At 48.2% G+C, this 16903-nt stretch overlaps 7 protein-coding genes across 7 annotated transcripts; 2 read left to right on the top strand and 5 right to left on the bottom strand.

Annotated features, from left to right (window-relative positions):
- Positions 1-20: 20 nt before the first annotated feature.
- ANOM_010947 (putative small nucleolar ribonucleoprotein complex subunit) lies at positions 21-876 on the bottom strand (the record flags this gene model as incomplete). The annotated part of the gene is made up of 2 exons (XM_015556203.1): positions 21-439; positions 534-876. Coding segments are annotated over 2 exons (762 nt in total), but the record flags the coding sequence as incomplete, so codon positions are not given.
- A 503-nt stretch (positions 877-1379) lies between these two features.
- On the bottom strand, positions 1380-2871 carry ANOM_010946 (STIMATE family protein; the record flags this gene model as incomplete). The annotated part of the gene is made up of 2 exons (XM_015556202.1): positions 2121-2871; positions 1380-2060 (listed from the first exon to the last, which is right to left on the bottom strand). The coding sequence occupies exons 1-2, from the start codon at positions 2580-2582 to the stop codon at positions 1380-1382; spliced, it is 1143 nt and encodes a 380-aa protein (XP_015401561.1). The 5' UTR covers positions 2583-2871.
- Positions 2872-3172: 301 nt separating this feature from the next.
- On the bottom strand, positions 3173-3962 carry ANOM_010945 (SNU13 family protein). The gene is made up of 2 exons (XM_015556201.1): positions 3863-3962; positions 3173-3774 (listed from the first exon to the last, which is right to left on the bottom strand). Exons 1-2 carry the CDS (start codon positions 3882-3884, stop codon positions 3416-3418), a joined length of 381 nt encoding a protein of 126 aa, XP_015401562.1. The 5' UTR covers positions 3885-3962; the 3' UTR covers positions 3173-3415.
- Positions 3963-5056: 1094 nt separating this feature from the next.
- Positions 5057-5892, bottom strand: ANOM_010944 (putative pre-mRNA branch site protein p14; the record flags this gene model as incomplete). Its single annotated transcript, XM_015556200.1, has 5 exons — positions 5057-5157; positions 5224-5351; positions 5423-5479; positions 5612-5635; positions 5766-5892. Coding segments are annotated over 5 exons (357 nt in total), but the record flags the coding sequence as incomplete, so codon positions are not given.
- An 885-nt stretch (positions 5893-6777) lies between these two features.
- On the top strand, positions 6778-11075 carry jhd1 ([Histone H3]-lysine-36 demethylase; the record flags this gene model as incomplete). The annotated part of the gene is made up of 2 exons (XM_015556199.1): positions 6778-10086; positions 10143-11075. 2 exons carry the CDS (start codon positions 6778-6780, stop codon positions 11073-11075), a joined length of 4242 nt encoding a protein of 1413 aa, XP_015401564.1.
- A 1014-nt stretch (positions 11076-12089) lies between these two features.
- On the bottom strand, positions 12090-14051 carry ANOM_010942 (uncharacterized protein; the record flags this gene model as incomplete). The annotated part of the gene is made up of 2 exons (XM_015556198.1): positions 12090-12873; positions 12933-14051. 2 exons carry the CDS (start codon positions 14049-14051, stop codon positions 12430-12432), a joined length of 1563 nt encoding a protein of 520 aa, XP_015401565.1. The 3' UTR covers positions 12090-12429.
- A 1365-nt stretch (positions 14052-15416) lies between these two features.
- Positions 15417-16449, top strand: ANOM_010941 (TFIIIC subunit 6 family protein; the record flags this gene model as incomplete). Its single annotated transcript, XM_015556197.1, has 2 exons — positions 15417-15533; positions 15637-16449. 2 exons carry the CDS (start codon positions 15417-15419, stop codon positions 16447-16449), a joined length of 930 nt encoding a protein of 309 aa, XP_015401566.1.
- Positions 16450-16903: the final 454 nt, after the last annotated feature.

Raw genomic sequence — 16903 nt, 5'->3', positions numbered from 1 at the left:
CTTAGCTTTCTCTTTCCACCTGGGCCTGCATCCTCGAGCTTGGTAAGATCAGTGGCACCTTGAAGTAGCTTGGCCAAAGGCTGTGCATAAGTTTGCTCTTCATCATCTGTATCCATGACGTCCGCGTGCTCAGAGTCGGAATCGCCCCGGCTCTTTTGTTGTCCCGGAATCGCCCATTCAGGTGTAGGATGCAGCTGCTGATAATGGCGGCGAAGTCGTCGAATATACTCATTGCCACTAATCACGTCCTCAGACTCAGCGACACGCAGCTTTCTCAACCTCTGCTGGCTGGCTAGGGAGACAGCTAGAAGTTCGTCGTCGCTATCATGCCACACAGCCGGAGCTTCCTCCAGATCTTCTTCCTCAGTTTCGGAAGGTGTTTCCGGGGATTCGGCGAGGTCAGTGGAAACGGGTCCAGCCCCAGAATCAAGGAAAAAAGCTACAAAGGAAACACATTAGCGCGACCAACAATTTGACAGTTTCTCTTTTCTTGCTTCTTTTACAAGAGAGAAAGGAGGAGAGGGGTGATATACATACATCGGCATCATCAACGCCATCCAGTTCTTGATCCTCACCCCCATTCTCCCCACGATCTGCGTCAGAGCCCTCATCGCCGCTTTCTTGCGATAAAGCCATAAGGCTGCGCTCCTTTTGGCCTTTTAACGCGCCTTGAAAACCCTCATCGTCGCCAAATAGCAGCTTTTCCAATTTCTTCTCCGATTCATCCTTTTCAGGAATATCATCAGAGCTGTCGCTCATGTTGCTATTCATTTCCACGTCGCTGTCTTTTTGAGTAGCCCTAGCATTCTCAAACGGCGAACGTGAAATCTGCTTATATTTCTGGCGGGCTTTTTGCTTGACATTGACTTTAGGCATTATGTAACTCGCTTAATCTTTTGGGATTTACAAGGATGTATATGGCCTATTATAAGGTAGAATGAATAAAAAAAACGGTATTTTAATGGAAAGAAAAGAAGGCAAGAAGCAGAATCGAAGAGTAAGTTGGTGCCGACAATGGTGGAGTTTCGACAATAATTTTCTTCATTCATCCGGCAGAAGTGGGCGGTGGGTTCTGCGGTAAGAAAAGCTGCCTTAGGGTATTGCAGTCTTCAGGCAAGGACATTTGACATCTATGGCAACCAACAAGCATGAACATATACCTAGACCGAATATGGAAGCATATAACTTATGAAAACCTACCAACTCAGAGCGAATTCTCTAAACATTGTTTAAGAAAAGGCAATATGGACAAAATGACAAGAGGGGAAATAAAACAAATCACAATCAATTCCGACCTTATACCAATGGAACCGAACCATCTGCCACCGTGACAACTGCCGATCATTAACGCCGACTTAAACACCGTTTCAAAGCATAGACTAGTCATGATCTTTTTGTGGTGTTGCTGACTCTGCCGATGATAGCGTCTGATCATTTTCAATATGTCCGGAGCGAGCTCTAGTAGATGTTGATGATGCAGAACTATGCTCCAGTTCGCTGGTTGGATGGTACTCAGCAGAGTCAAATAGGCGCCCGACATCCTTCTGGGGAGGGCTCACGAATACTTTCCTGCTGCCCTTCCCAGCAGAGTCATCTTCTGATTCTGATGCGACCTCCTCTTCCAGCCCGGCCAACAAGGCATGATGGTGATCGTGCCTGTCATCTAGTACGTCATCAACCTCACTCTCTTCTAGCATTTCATGCGCCGGTTTCTTGATGAATATATCGATGATGTAATATTGAATCGCATTCATGATTACCGGAAAAAGCAACATCACAAAGATGATTTGAATGGCTGTGTTACCCTCGGTCCATCGCAGAGCCCAGTCGCCCACCTTGACGATGAACGGCAACAATTGAATGAGGAAGAAGACGCATATCTTCATCCCCAAAAGTCCCACAAAGTATATCATAGATTGTTTGAACCACCAAGTCGCTCGTGGCGGACGACCGTAGTGCCCAGACTTAATAGAGTCCGGGGGATCTGCAAGAGGTGTGTAAAGAGCCAGGCGGTTCAAAATGTGGAGGATGAAAATGAGAATCGGTATACCGAGAGTAGTCTGCGATTAGCATTAGCCAGCAACTAAGAAGATACAGAGATACAAAACCGAGGAACTTACATCGATGCCTAGGTTCAGTATGTAGAAAGAGCATGGGTTTGGCTTATACTCGCTCGTAATTTCTAATTGACCGGCCGAGAACATGGACATGAGCAGATTCGCCAGATGTAGCATAGCCGATCCGAAGACCTGCTTGGAAACATCGAACGCCCACACTTTTAGGGGTCGTTGAGGTCTTTCCCTCCATCTCTTATAGACAAGGGATAAAAGTGCTAACGCTCCGAGAGCGACTTGCACCAGAAGAGAGAAAGGACCTAACAGCCTGCATTCTCCGGTGTCATCACTATCTCCACTTGGATCTGGGCCTGCCAGGGAAAAAGGGATAGTTTGAGAAGTCGGAGTCGGTATGGGTGTGGCGAGAGTGCTGGAAACAAAGTCCAAGTCGCCAGCCGAAACGCTGCTGATGAAACCTGTAATAGTAATCGCCACACTGGCTACCGAAGTAAACTTTGAGACAGGCATGGCCGGCCTATCTCTATCTTTAACGAGTAATACGTTGGGTAGAATCACTGGTGTGAGGGCTAATAAGTTTGAGGGGGCTCAAAACAAGGCGGCTAGTGTGAGTGATGCGAAGTCGTCCGCTCATGTAAAAGAAGGCTCCCTATACAACGGGGGAAGCCTGTTTAACGCACATACGGACGAGTATCGCTGTGAGAACAGGTGTATTTGACATGTGTGAACGTCAACCGCAGGGCAAGTTCTCCTTTACCAGCAAGGATCCTGAGCCAGCCAGGTGGGTTTTTACAGTTATCTGAGAATGGGGAACGAAACATCGCGGTAGAAGCGGCGGTGCCAGGACGAGACACCGCCCCCGCCCGTAAGCGGAGCTGTCCACTAGTTCCCAACTTTTGGGTTAGTCTAAGGCAGCTAAACTGCTAGTATCTTCGGATGAAGGATACTCACTAGACCCTTGATAGATAGGTACATAGTTAATCTGTTTCGCATTGATCCCTTCAATAATCTACAAAGCAGCTAGAAGATAAATCCCTTCGTACAAGTTTCCAACTATTATTTATGATACTTATTTTCCTGCCTTCTTGACCCCTATTCAATTTGTGATTATATCTAATCCGTCGTGAATTGAAGTGGATATGCGGGTCTATCTTTAATGAGTGATCCCAATATATATTCAATGGAGAACTATTATCTAAGATAGCGTCTCCCGGATAAGGGAAGTATCGAGAATGCTCCATTTCCGTTGTTGTGTCTTTCATCTAGATGCGAACCCACCGGAGCAAGGATTGACACAGCTGCGATATCCCATATCTCATCCATTCCACCAAGTAAGCTATATCTTAGATCATGAGCCTCTCAACCTTGTCCTTGATAGTCCGGATCTGTCCCATGAGATCGCTGGCCTCGTTGGTGGTGATGCTAGCCGCGATCACCGGACGAGAGACACCAGTCGCCCGGCCCAGAGCAAGCTTGCTGGGCACGAAGACATACGGGGTATTCTTGTCTTCACAGAGAAGGGGGATGTGCAAAAGGATAGCGAGAGGATTGGTGTCTGCAGCGAGGATGACGATTTCAGAAGTACCACGGTTGAGGGTTTTGGTTGCTTCGTTTGCTCCCTTCTTCAGCTGACGGTAGTGAGAAGCCTGCTGTACAAGGTCCAGGAGGTTCTGGGTGAGGCTCTCATCAGCCAGAGGCCAAGCTACAAAGGAATAGACATTAGCTCATGATCGGAAAGCGCTCAACCAGGAACGAATCCAGATACAACAGATAGCAAAACTCGCACTCACCGGCATTAGGTTCTCCAGACATGGTTTTGTAAATGGTATTGGCTTCACACGGAGGAGTGGCTCACGCAAAGGATCACTGCCGTCTTGCAGATCTGTATGCTTGAAAAGATTGTTTGAGAGAACGCTGTTCGGTTGAGAAAATCTTGACAAAAATGACTGGTGGGGCGGTACAAGGACTAACCTCCTTGGGAAATATTAATGCCTTAATTAACAGGCATAAATAATCACAGGCTCTCCAAGAGTTGCATGTCTACTAATCAACCTTTTTTTTTTTGGCAGATTTTTGTTCTCTTCTATCTTCTCTCATGATCCCGGTCGATGATTCGATTCACTTTGCAACTCCAATAGGAAGACGAAACCCTCCCAGCATGTATTATGCGATGATAATAGATCCCGGACCGAGTTTGACTTGTGCATAGTGTGAAAGGCAATGACTTTTACGGAGCATTGGGTCATGTTGAACATGGCTGTTTATCACCTTTGATACTACTAGTAGTACTCCGTTCAGGTGCACCTTGACAAGAACTCCAGCCATGATGTGATTACTGAGTAGTCAATCTCCTACCATCAGAACTGACGAATCAGGTGTGGGTACATACCCGTATTACAGTTGCCCAACTGTCCAAGCCTACCCTAAGGCCCTCTAGACTAACTGAAATAAGCTTAAGGGGATCTGTCAGGGGAGCCTGTGCCCGACCATGCAGGGTCGCATGATCTTCAAAGTAGATCTACGCTCCATGTGGTAAACATCACATGTAACGGCCAGTTGATTCGGAAAACCGCTTCTTTTATAAACTCCTAGGCATTAGGCATGTAGATTGCCTCATCTAGTGGTGCCCAGGCCTCATTGTGTGTACTGTTCTTATAGGGGTGGACAATAAGCTGGTCTCATAGGTTAACCGCGACAGCCGACAGTGGCCGGCGATCGAGAGCGATTATATTGATAGTAGCTAATAACCAGCCGGAATGGTGGAATTGACCCAGCCTGAAAGATCCCATTCTGTATCGTTTCCCTGGTCAATAGCCAGAGAGTGTCATTCAACCCGTCGGCCACCCTCATACTAGTATCCATGAATAAGAGTCACGAAACCCATAAGACTAAAACGCCAGAAACCCCACAACCAACCCATGATAATACGCAGCCAGATGCCTGCAAAGGGTACACAGAGAAAAGCAAGAAAAAGAATCGTAACGTCATTCTATACCGTGTTGCTGTTTAAGACGTTCCAAATTCTCTTGCCTTTCCGCCAAGTCCTCTTTCGACTTGAGCATTTTCTCTGGCTGGTGGTATAGTACTAGGAGTAAAGGGTCAGTCAAGCCTCACCTCGATTGAAGTAGAGTACGTCCAATCCAATACGTACCGACGAGGTATCTGTTCTGGAAATTGAATCCATTGAGCTTATCGCATGCCTGTTTGGCGTCGTGAACGTCTTCGTATACTACAAATGCGGTGCCCTTCGAGTTGTTCGCAATACCCTGACGTATTTGTCTAGAGACAGAAGGTTAGTCTACAAACGAATAATGGGGAAAATTTTTATGCTTCCTTTGCGACTAACATACCTGATAGGTCCGAACTTGCCAAAAAGGTCGAATAGTTGCTCAGCAGTTACGTTGTAGCTATACAAACAGCCTCTTTATTAGTATTTTATCCTCAAATCATGCATATATCCTTCTCTCGGTTTCATCAAAGACGCTAGACATGCAACGCTCGGCTCTGGTAGACCGGTTTATCACGACGGATGAACATACTTGAGGTTCTTGACAAAGAGAATCCTATCAGCTGTCAGTACATTGAATGAGCTTAGTAGGCTACAAATGAGGCTCCGAACGCGTAGATGATAGCTACGCTATCCGGCAGATCCAAATTAACGTAGGAGGGGCAGATTTGTTCGTGATAACTTACCGATTGGCTTCGGGGGCGAGCTTCCGGCTCATTCTCGGGTGGGACAGTGATGGTCCTAAAATTTGGTAGGGCGATTGATTGTGTCGAGTAGATACCCAACGGGACTGGGATCGTTCTTTTAGAAGGAAAGAAGAAGAATAGGAAGAGGAGAGAGTCACTGAACCGTGATGACCACGAGGTCGGAAACGGGGGATGCCTTTCCTGATTAGGACTAGGGCCCCGGAGGAGCCTCACTTTGTTGGTTCCTCATGAAGACAAGCATTACCAGAAACACTACGGATCTACACATCCCAAAGACGAGTACTAGGTAGCAGTATCGATTGGTAAAAGGGGCGTGGAATAAAACTACGCGGGAGTGACCTCATGTAATCTTCTCGCTGTATAAGTGGAAGACAATCCACATAACCAGCTCTGATCTACGATCTAGTACTGTTTGGCCGCAAACGATAGGCAGATATGAGGGTGGCCTGAAGACTGAGGCAGACTTACAGCGCCGCGCCCGCTTTGCCTTCACTCGCGCTCTCCTCGGCCTCTCGTCGCCGCAATACACATCTTCTCCATCCCACAACTCATCCCATCAATTACTTTCACTGCGCGCTATCCAATCGTTTAGTTCCCTTAATCTTTTAGAGCTCTTCTGTTCCTGCAGTGTCTTTCTTAATTTCGGCCGCACCCGCGGTGCGTCCTCGGTGCTGCGTCCTCCCGCCGCTCTCGACTAGTCGGCAGACTGAACTTCCCCCCTCAACCTCCCAGTGTTCCGCCGTGCGACTCTTCTCCGTCAACCTCTTTTCTTACTCAACACCGATCATCTCACCCCCTCTCGGATATCATTACATTATCCAGCGCGCGCCGTCCGCTTCGCCAGGAATGACTCTCCATTTGCCTGCGGTGGCCTCTCTATAGCCCGTGTGGTCGTTATATCCCCGCTTTGCCCGCTTGCCGCAAAGTACCTTGTCACCTCCGGTCTTACCTCTGCGCCCTTCCCCCTTTGATTCTATATCTCAGACCCAATATGATTACTACTACATCTTTTTTAAATCACTCTGGCAGTCGACCGCCACGCTATCGCACTCCCTCCCCTCCGCGACGCGCCGTTGAGCCAATTTCTCCCTGCACAACCGGCGATACTCGAGCTTCGTGGATCGACCGCGGCGCACCTAGAGTTGCGAACTTCGATCGCAACCAGTTCACACATAATCATAGTCGATATGCTGTCGCGGATAGCGTGTCTCATCAGAGATCTAGCCATGGGAGGTCAAGTTCGACGATCGACACCCTTGCGACGATTGCCCTCGCGACGAGTCCTACTTTTGCACCTCTATCCTACCGCCCTCCATCGCGGAATTCCACATCAAACATGTCCCTTTTTCCTCCAGAGCCGGTAGACTTCGCAGAACGCCCGGCTAAACGCCCGCGGTCGGAAAAAGATTCTTCTCCATCTCATCAGCATCGTATGGGCGCATTACCAGATTTAAAACCGCCATCGGCTTTCGACAGCATGAAAACAGATGCGGAGCTATTATTGAACTTTGCGAGGCCGTCGAATTTCCACCATACCGCCCCTTCTTCGAAACGAGCGAGCATAGACGAGTCATATCGTCAATATGGAAACGAAGCAAAACGTCATGTTAAGGATGGTTTCGGGGCTTCGTATATGGACTTAGGCGAAGATAAATCTACTTACAATACTTCGGGACACAGTAATTTTCCGCCGTCGAGGATGAGATCTCAGTCTGACGGTTCGGCTGTTATTTCTCGGCCCGCCATACATAATACGCGACCGAACACAAGTTCTTCCAGCCTTCAGCCAATTGTATGGCAGGAGGAAGGAGATAGTGCAGAAAGCAATTGGCCGTCTTCTACAAATGTGGTGGCCAACAATTTTCAATATGATGCGCAGGCCCCCGGCACCATTGACCCTCAAATATCGCGAAACTCTAAGGTGGAAGACGACACAGAGCTTGAAGAGTCTGGCCAGGCAAGTTGTGCTGCTTGCAATCTTGTCCGAATACCGATGGACACAGGCGAACAAGGTGATGTCACATGGATCAGCTGTGACGGCTGCAAACGCTGGTTCCACATTGTCTGCGCGGGCTTCAAAACTGACCGCGAAATTCGGACAGTTGATAAGTTTATTTGTCGTGGGTGTCGGCCAGTTCACGGACAGACTACCTTTGTTCGCAAGTCATCCCGTGCCCGTACTGCTATCGATTATGCCGGTCTCAACCAGGGACTTGTTAAGACTGCTACGGAGTCGATGGAGCACCACTATATTGAGCCTATCCGAGAAGGAAAAATTCGCTTTCTACCAGAGAGCTTTCCACGCATGCGCCCGGAGCTAGTCACAGCTGAATATTTCGAGCGAGGGAATGGCATGACAGAGCCAATCGTAATACCAGCCCATCTAAACACGCGGGATCCGTTTTCGACCAGCGGCCCTGACTATGATGCACTCGTCCAAGAAGCGTCTACCCAGGAAATGTTCGATGAGCTGTTGGACCACACACATGAAGAATGTCAAGGTGTTGAGACTGTGATTGATTGTGGCCAAGATCAATTAGACATGGTCATTCCCCAGGGTCTCACAGTCAGAGCGGTTGCAGAGCTATATGGGCCTGAAGAAAGGGTAGAGGTGATAGATGTTAAATCACAACAAGGCGAAGACAAAAGGTGGACGATGCAGAGATGGGCCGACTATTATGAAAATGCGGGATCTAAGGTCGTTCGAAACGTCATCAGCCTGGAGGTGTCGCAGAGTAGATTGGGCAAATTGATTCGTCGACCGAAGATCGTGCGTGATCTCGATTTGCAAGATTCAGTTTGGCCGGAAGATCTAAAGGCAGTTGGGGATTATCCCAAAGTCCAGTTCTACTGTCTTATGTCCGTTGCTGACTGCTATACGGATTTCCACATCGATTTCGGCGGCTCGTCAGTATACTATCACATTCTGAAGGGCAAGAAGACATTCTTCTTCATACCGCCTAAGGATAAACACTTAAAAAAATACGAAGAGTGGTGTAATTCACCTGCCCAAGACTCTACCTTCCTTGGGGACCAAACTAAGGAATGTTATCGGGTTGATCTTTCTGAAGGGGACACAATGTTGATTCCCTCCGGCTGGATCCATGCCGTATGGACTCCTAAGGACAGTCTAGTTATTGGAGGCAATTTCCTGACAAGACTGAACTATGGGATGCAGATCAAAATTGCCAAGATTGAAAAGGATACAAAAGTTCCAAGGAAATTCCGATACCCGTTCTTTCAGAAAATCCAATGGTATGCAGCTTTGAAGTATCTTGAAGAGGACCCTATTCCTCAAAGCGTACTGGATACCTTCGCGCAGGACGAGAATTATCGTTTCCATCGAGATTACCCCATCTACTACGAATTTGGAGAACGGGCAAACACAGCGCCTTTCGGATCGCCGTATCATAATTCGCGCTTCTACTCGCAAGCAGAGTTAGAGGGGCTCCCAGATCTTGCGAAGTATCTTCTTCGGACCGCTTTGATTGCTGGCTCTTACATTGTTGAAGGGGTGACGGCGGACAGCAGGAATGCAATCAAGCGATCAATCCCGAAAGGTGTTGGAGATCCGATTGACACTGTTAGAAAATTCGGAATCTGGGTCGCTTGGAAGCGTGGTAACGAAAAAGCCGCTCAATGGACACGGCCCGGTGTCGTTGAAAGCAATGCCAAACTCAGTCTCACAGAGAAAAAATCAGCTGGTCGACCTAGTCGTCGTTCAGAACGCAATATGGACAACCAGCGCATGTACGCAGAGAGGCAAGCTGTGCAAAGACCCCTAGAACAATCTCGTGAGACATCCAGTGCGGTCTCTGGTAGTAGTGCTTCGGTACCACCAAGCATCGTTGTTCCTACACCTCTCATCTCTTCCGGTAGCGGGGTGAAAGAAGATAATGTTTCCAGGCCTCGGAACATTCATCGGGGTTCCGGACTAGGTCCGAAGCGAGTTGCCTGTGATGCTTGTCGCAAACGAAGGATCCGATGCCATCATAAGGATGAACAAAGTGACCCAGCGCCAACAAAGCAAATGCCGGTTAGTGTCTTCGCCGGAAGCCAATCATCTCTGGCACATGATGCCGCATCTGCGCTGAGCTCTTTGGCAGCAATTGCATCTGAAGCAGGTCTTCAAGATGGAAATGGTGTGTTGGACCGATTTGAAGCTGCTGGAAAGTACGGGCCAACTGTCATGGGTACACCGCATACAGTGACCAGCAAACTAAACGACATTAGCCCTGATGGAATCAACGCAGGGAAGAAAGGACGTAGCAAGGCTTGTGATGATTGTCGAAAGAGCAAGGTATGTCGCTGCGCAACCGCCGTTGTGCATTTTACTTATTAACTGGTTGTGTATAGCGGCGATGTATCCACGACGAGTATGGGCGAATCGATCCTGTCAAAGCTCAGGAACGGTCGAAACCACGAGCTGCAGCTTCTGCCAAAAGACCCCGGCCCAACGAGGAAAGCTTTAACCCCACAACAAAGAGACCGAAGCAAGAAAGCACCTCTCCCATGGCAAAGTCGGCGCATCTCAACCGAGAAGGTGACACAATAGATGCGCAGGGAGCTCGACCATCTACTCAATTATACAAGACAGGCGACTTTGATGCCATTACGCAATCGGAGATATCTCGTGCGGATCAAGGCTTTTCGCAGCAGCCAGGTATGGTAGTTGCAACAAAGGAAGCGCCTGTGGCGCAAAATTCATATGCATCACCGCCTACATTTCAGACAGATGATGTCGTTGCTAAAGAGATCAACTCAGCCTCTGTGCCTCAGCCGGCGGTTTCACTTGTGTCGCCGCCAACTTCCTTGGCAGATGAGACTGATGTCCTCCAAGACCATGCCGATGCCGAGGGAGAGCATTCTGCAATCCTTCAGACACCGACATCTAATGCTCGTCACTCTTCTCGTCAACCACGTCATGTAAATCGATATATGCCTGAGGCTCATGTCATCAAGCCGTCGAAGTCATCTGCACACACACCAAATGCACGTCGCCCATCCTTTAGCGCTTCAAGCACTGGCACGCATAGGACTACCCCTGGTCCATCGTCGGGTTCGAGGAAGTCGTTGTCACGTCCGTCATCATCACACGCAAAGACGCCAACCGCCGATAAGAAAATTGACCGTCACGCTACGTTAGCGTCCCCTGGCCAGACTGGCAAGTATATGAAGCGTGAGCGAGCGACTGGTGCAAACGGTGAGCCAGATGCTGAGAGCATGCGCTTGATCCGTGAGCTTCAAGAGCAGGAATTTGGCCTACGAAAGCGATCCACGAGAGCGTAAAGCAGGCGACCGACCTGCGATTTTTTGATTTATGTCATGCTCTCTTTATGACAGGTTATGAAATTCTTTTCCCTTTCCTTTCCTTTTCTTTTTATTTTCCCCCTCTTATCTAGACCACCTCAATCGGGCAACCACCGAAGTTGATATGAATCTGAAAGAATTACACTCGGGTGATTTCACTACTTGCTGCCGGGAAACTTGGGAAGGGAGTTTTGAAAGGGTGGGAGTCTGGACTTCGTTGGGGCTTTATGCTTTGTGTGATTTGAATCGGCGTTTCGTCGTCGCCAGGCTGTGACGTTCGTTTGGGTTTTTGTCTCATTGCATCAGACATTATTTTTGAGCATTTCTTTCCTATCTTGCTTCTTTCCTTTTAGCTCTCCAAGTCTGTTCAATTTGGCGTTTTGAGTGGGTACACTGGGGATTCCTGATCAAACCGTTTCTCACATACCTTTGCTTTGTTTCGGTCAAATCCTTCCTGCTGTATTTTCTTTTCATGCTAGTTCCTTGGGTGTTCGTTCAATGAAGTCTTGCTAGCGTCGTCAATCGGTTAGCTGCCCATGCCTTATTCGTTTTCTCTTACCTTCACTGTTTCATTTCGTCTCTATACCGATTTTTTCTGTTCTGGTATTGCTTGACATAGCTCTCTGAATATCCCATTTATCCTTCCGAAAACGGATATATTATTACCATGATCCATACCTTTCCAAACAAGATAGGCCTCCATGTATGCCTTCCGCGATTTTGTTGTTCAGAATGTTCTAAATATCCGATCAAGTAGTTAATGTGGATTCCCGCGTCTTCAGAACCTAGGCCCTAGACTACACGAAATGGAATATCTTTGTTGGCCGCTTGATGATGACCTCAGTGCTGCCAAGTCCACATGTGACAAGCAGACAACGTCCGTAACAAAGCTAAGTGGCCGTTTATCAATCAAATGTGCTGTAGACGATTAGAACCGGCCGATGGACGTCAATTTTGGGGCTGCATTTAAATGTCTACGCTGAGTGATTGAACAATGACTCATTTACTAGTAATCGTTGATTCATCGACTCAGTTATCTATCCAGTCTCAGCCCAGTTTCACTTTCACCCTGTGCAAGGAATCTCAAAGTTGCGACCATCGACAACTCCATCCAGTGGAGATCTCCTACCAAGCTCCATCGTACGTAGTAACTGTATATTCATCATCCATCGTGACTCATACGCTTCAAACTCTTGACATCAAGTCAATGGTCTAAAAAGTCGGGTATATGGGAACAGATGGTGTATATCCTATGATATGGAATGGAATCACCAAAGAAAAGGAAGGAAAAGAGGGAATCAAGTCTTCATGGCTTGTTGACCCAAGAAACCCTTCAATGGCGGCTCCCTGGGTCGGTACTAAGCCATCGCTTGGCCCTTGTGTGCTCCCCGATATAGTTCTTGATCACGCAAGGCCCCTCATCAGGCCCTTGACACACTTTGCGGCGATCTAGATGTTTGAACCGAGGACCAAGGGGCCCGTTCACGTAATGATATTGCCCTGCGAAGCGATATTGTCGATGATCTCCCAATGGATAGAACTTGTCACCCCAATGGCCATTGTAATAAAACCATTCTGTGGGTGAATCCAGGTTGAAAGTGGATGCAAGCAAAGTATCGTTGTTATAATCATAGGTATATGAGCGGGAGTTTAAGAGAGGATCCCACAGCGGGCCGCGGTCCGTCTGATCGTGAAGGAGACCCCATGGCAAAATATAATCGTGAATACCGGGAGTCGCGTACATGGCATGGGTTCCCAGCGCCGAGTAGATGACTGGCTGATGATCCCGGTCAGTGGAAATGGTATATGTATGTTTTCAAGATAACTTTGACTTACTCGCTCCCCAATCTTTTCGACGGCCTCGTAACTATATGCTTCACCCGCGCTATGGGCACTGAAAAAGAGTGCTTTGGGCTTACCATGCTGGAATCGCACGAGACAGTGTTCCCAATCGCCGACATGGTTCCCAAATCGCACATTCAGAACTACATTCCCCAGGTTGAAGCTGTAGAAATAGAACCAGAAAGCATCAATGATGCCGTTACCTTTGTCCATAACGATCAGCACAGCTGGTGCATTGCTGTGACCCCCAGTTCGCTCCGTACGGATGGGCTCCCCACCATACCGTTTCCGAAGTTCGTCCCGAACCAGCTCGTCTTCTAAATCTGAATAACCGGGCTTATCCGGGGTCATATTGCCTTCTCTGTCCTGCGCGGTTTGGCTTGCATCGTACCACTTGGCTCTCTCTTCCGGGGTGTCGCCCGGGATATCCCCATCAACCCGACCGTCCCAATCCGCCCAGGCTTCTGCCACATCTCCATCCTCAGGAGGGTCGGGTATGTTTTTCTCTCCCTCCAGCCAGGACGGACGATCTTCAACGTTGTCATTACTCGTCAAAAATATGTAGCGCCCTCCTTGAAATTGATTTAATTGGTTAAGATCTTGCAGGGTCGGATGGTCTTCTTGTGACCGGACGGGTGTATAATTCAGCATTGGGGTTGTGTGATAGAGGTGCTCAGCGATATCACCAGGCCAGAACTGTTCGCCTGAAAACAAGTGGACGAGAGGCGCATATCGAAAAATGTAGTCTGGAATTTCTCGACGAGACCTTTCGGATTCGTCCCACGTGGCGTCCGAAAGATTGCCCCCGTTCGACCAAAACGCCCCCCAGGAAGTAGAATTAGACTTTCCTGGTGAAAGTGTCTCTGAGATGAGCTTGTGCTGGCCGAAACGGGGGCGAACCGCGCGGTAATGCGCGGTACCACAGAGCCCTAGCCACCGGCAGGCTTTCTGATCAAACCACGAATGCGAGGAAGCAATCCAGCGGGCCTCGTCTTTATCTTCGGCAGACCAGATAAAAGCCGAGGGGTTGACAGCCCGGATCAAGCTATTTATTAAAACGTATGCGATTAGCGACGAAAGGATGACAATTGCGGCGGTAGCTCTTTGTACCATCTGCTGGCAGAAATTAAATAGAGCCGTAAGGTTGGAATGATTAAAACGTGTCGAACTGCAGCAAGCAAATCCGACCTCGTTAGGATAGCTAGCAGCGGGCGCTGCAGAGCGTAGAAAAGTGATAACACTGGTAGTGCTGGCAAACGCTCTAACCGCAATAGCACCGCTACTATGCTCGGATAAGACCGTAACACTCAAGACAGGGTCCTCGGAATAAAGTAGAGAAAGTAAAGAAAAAGGCACATGAGACCACGCCGTGGCAGGACTATTGAAGACCAGTAACAAGGTATGGCAGCAATAAAGCCAGGCAACCAGACCTGGAGACGGGGGTGAAGGAGAAAGAGACACTATAAGGGAGGCGCGCAGGCATTATTGCTCCGTCAGCAGCGGTCGAGAACAGCATTGAGAACGATAGCATGGCTACCGAGAGCAGTAAAAGACCAGAGGGAAAGATTGACACTAAGGTAGTTTGGACGATGGGTATGACTGAATTGTCCACTAAGAGAGACAGGTCGGGAATGACGGAAGGGGATTAGATAATGGATGATCATAGCATGGAAGGTGACGGATGCATCTTCCAGATCAGCAGTACTATTAGCTCCCTTGCTTCCGCGCACTGCCGAATCAATTAGGAAACGCAGGACGGGAGGGACGGAAGCAGATGGCAGACGGAGGATGTTAAAATGTTTAGTTCGTGTAAGCTACTTACTTGGCATAGTGTCAGTGGAGATCTGGATATCAAAGGAGACAGAACCAGAGGTAGAGGCAAAAAAGGAGCAGTACGTAAATTCAGTGGTGGAGATGATGAAGTCATCACCAAAGCTTGATCATCTCTTTGAAGGAAGGTAAACATGGGATCCAGGGTGGATGGTATCAAGTAGTGCTAGTACCTAATACGCCCCAGTACGTAGTAAACAGAGGGGCAGGGTGTGAAGATGAATGTATAGTTTAGTTCCTGTTAGCATTCAAGTAGGACCTGTTTTTAAAAAAACAAATAATTTTTATTTCATTTTCCTACAAGGAATATGTTCATTGATTAATTGATACTGATTCAAGGATTCAATTGTAACTGTACAGTCACCGCCGGTTTGGTTAACTCCTGGTACTAGGCTAGACTAAAAAGAGGCTTAATTGAAGTTGGGTAGTTGAACTAATTGAACCTAACAACAACTCATAAGGCGGGGCCGATTTAATCTTCCCGCGAACCCCGATTCAATTTCTTGCCTAACTACAAATTCGCAACCCCTCCACGTCACACCAATCACCCACCAATCACCGTTACTACTTCCCATTGCAATTTTGGATGGATACTATCTTTTGTACTGAATAGTCCATTTGGGCCTAGAAGGATTATCTAATCTCGCCATGTGTCCTCACACGGAGCCTACATTGGTGCTGGACCCCGCCATGTTAATGGACTCAACATTATCGGATGAGGAGGGTTCTGATTATGAGTACGAATACGATGAGAATGAGACGGAGGTACGTTTTGATTCGCAATAGGATATTGCGATCATCACTCTGCATCTCTCTCTCTCTCTCACGCACCCTAATTTGTGTCCAGCTGACTGGAAGTCGCTCATAGACCTTCTATCTTAACATCGACCTCACCTCCTCTCATGGCCCCATCCGACCCTCTCGACGACGTGCAGACCTCGTGACGGATCCTTCATCAGTTGCGGCTGCTTCAAGTCTATCCTCTGTCTCCGTCCACCCTTTCCGAAACGATGAGAATGAGTCGGCTCTAGCAAGCACCGAGTCTGACAATAGCCCTGTAGACGGGTTCCAAATCCTAGGCCTTCATACCCACAATCCTGTCGTCTCATATCAGAACCAAATATTCAGCTGCTCCTGGGCCGATCAAATTGGCACCGAATTACACTTCACGCGACCTGAGCCGGAACCTCAACTTGGACCAGGGCCAGAACCAGAAGCGGCAGCTACACGAGTTGCTCCTTTAAAGCTTGATAAAGCCTTCAGCCTCATCGCTGCTAACAGTGTCAAGATTCTAGGGCGTAGAGCGAACCTTATCTCCAGTGCAGGCCCTGTTCAGCACTCGCTTTACTCAGGTGATGCACTAGACATGACGGGAGGGGCAAACCGCAGAGTGGGACCTCAAACAAACCAATCTCTGTTTCTAGAGCGATTGAGGAGCATCAAGCAAGCCAGAGGGGAGATAGACACTGTCCGCACCGTTTTCAGTCTGAAACGAGCTCAGAATCTCGAAGAGCGCTTGCGCGGTTGGGCGCGGACAGAAGAGCAATTGGCCGAGATTCAGCAACTTAACGATGCCGCGCTTCAAGGAAATTCCGACGCCATAGCAGAACTAGAGAATATCTACAATCAACTTGGTGCTCAGGACCCTGCGTCATTCGAAGACTCGTTTCAACAACGTTGAGAATGCTCCAAAGTGGACATCTTATGAACCTCTAAGACCCTACCAATAAGGCCGTCACTAGTGAATATCGTACGTTACGTTACGTTTACTCGCCGAACCAGCAATTTAAAACAAGCCATATGCGGGGTTTACTATACCACATGAGATATACACACCTGGCCGACGACGAAGAACATGAACGGATCGATTGATTTACTGCCTAGATCACTTCGGCCTTGGCATGAAGTCGTTGAATTAGGTACCAGGTCTTTCGTAACGACCTTGGTAACCCGTTTTACTCCCTTCACTAACCAGTTTGTTATCGGTGTGTCGCCATGACTGTTTGGTGATTATGTATGATCATGTCCGTAGCTGTATCGCCGCAATGGGTGTGGGCTGTTGGTTGGATAATCGTTGAGGAGATAAGCTCTTGGAAAGGTCCTTAATAGAGGTATAAGCTTTGATCTATCTTCAG

The sequence above is a fragment of the Aspergillus nomiae genome (genome assembly GCF_001204775.2).
Source record: "Aspergillus nomiae NRRL 13137 chromosome Unknown contig00567, whole genome shotgun sequence".
In the NCBI taxonomy this organism is placed as follows: domain Eukaryota; kingdom Fungi; phylum Ascomycota; class Eurotiomycetes; order Eurotiales; family Aspergillaceae; genus Aspergillus; species Aspergillus nomiae.
The sequence above is the reverse complement of the archived record's forward strand: the minus strand, read 5'-3'. Positions and strand labels throughout refer to the sequence as shown.

Coding starts and splice junctions, on each gene's coding strand:
- ANOM_010945 (XM_015556201.1), bottom strand. CDS start 3,884: ATGTCTGGAGAACCTAATGCCG. Junction 3,775..3,862: donor GTCTGGAGAACCTAATGCCG/GTGAGTGCGAGT, acceptor ATTCCTTTGTAG/CTTGGCCTCTGGCTGATGAG.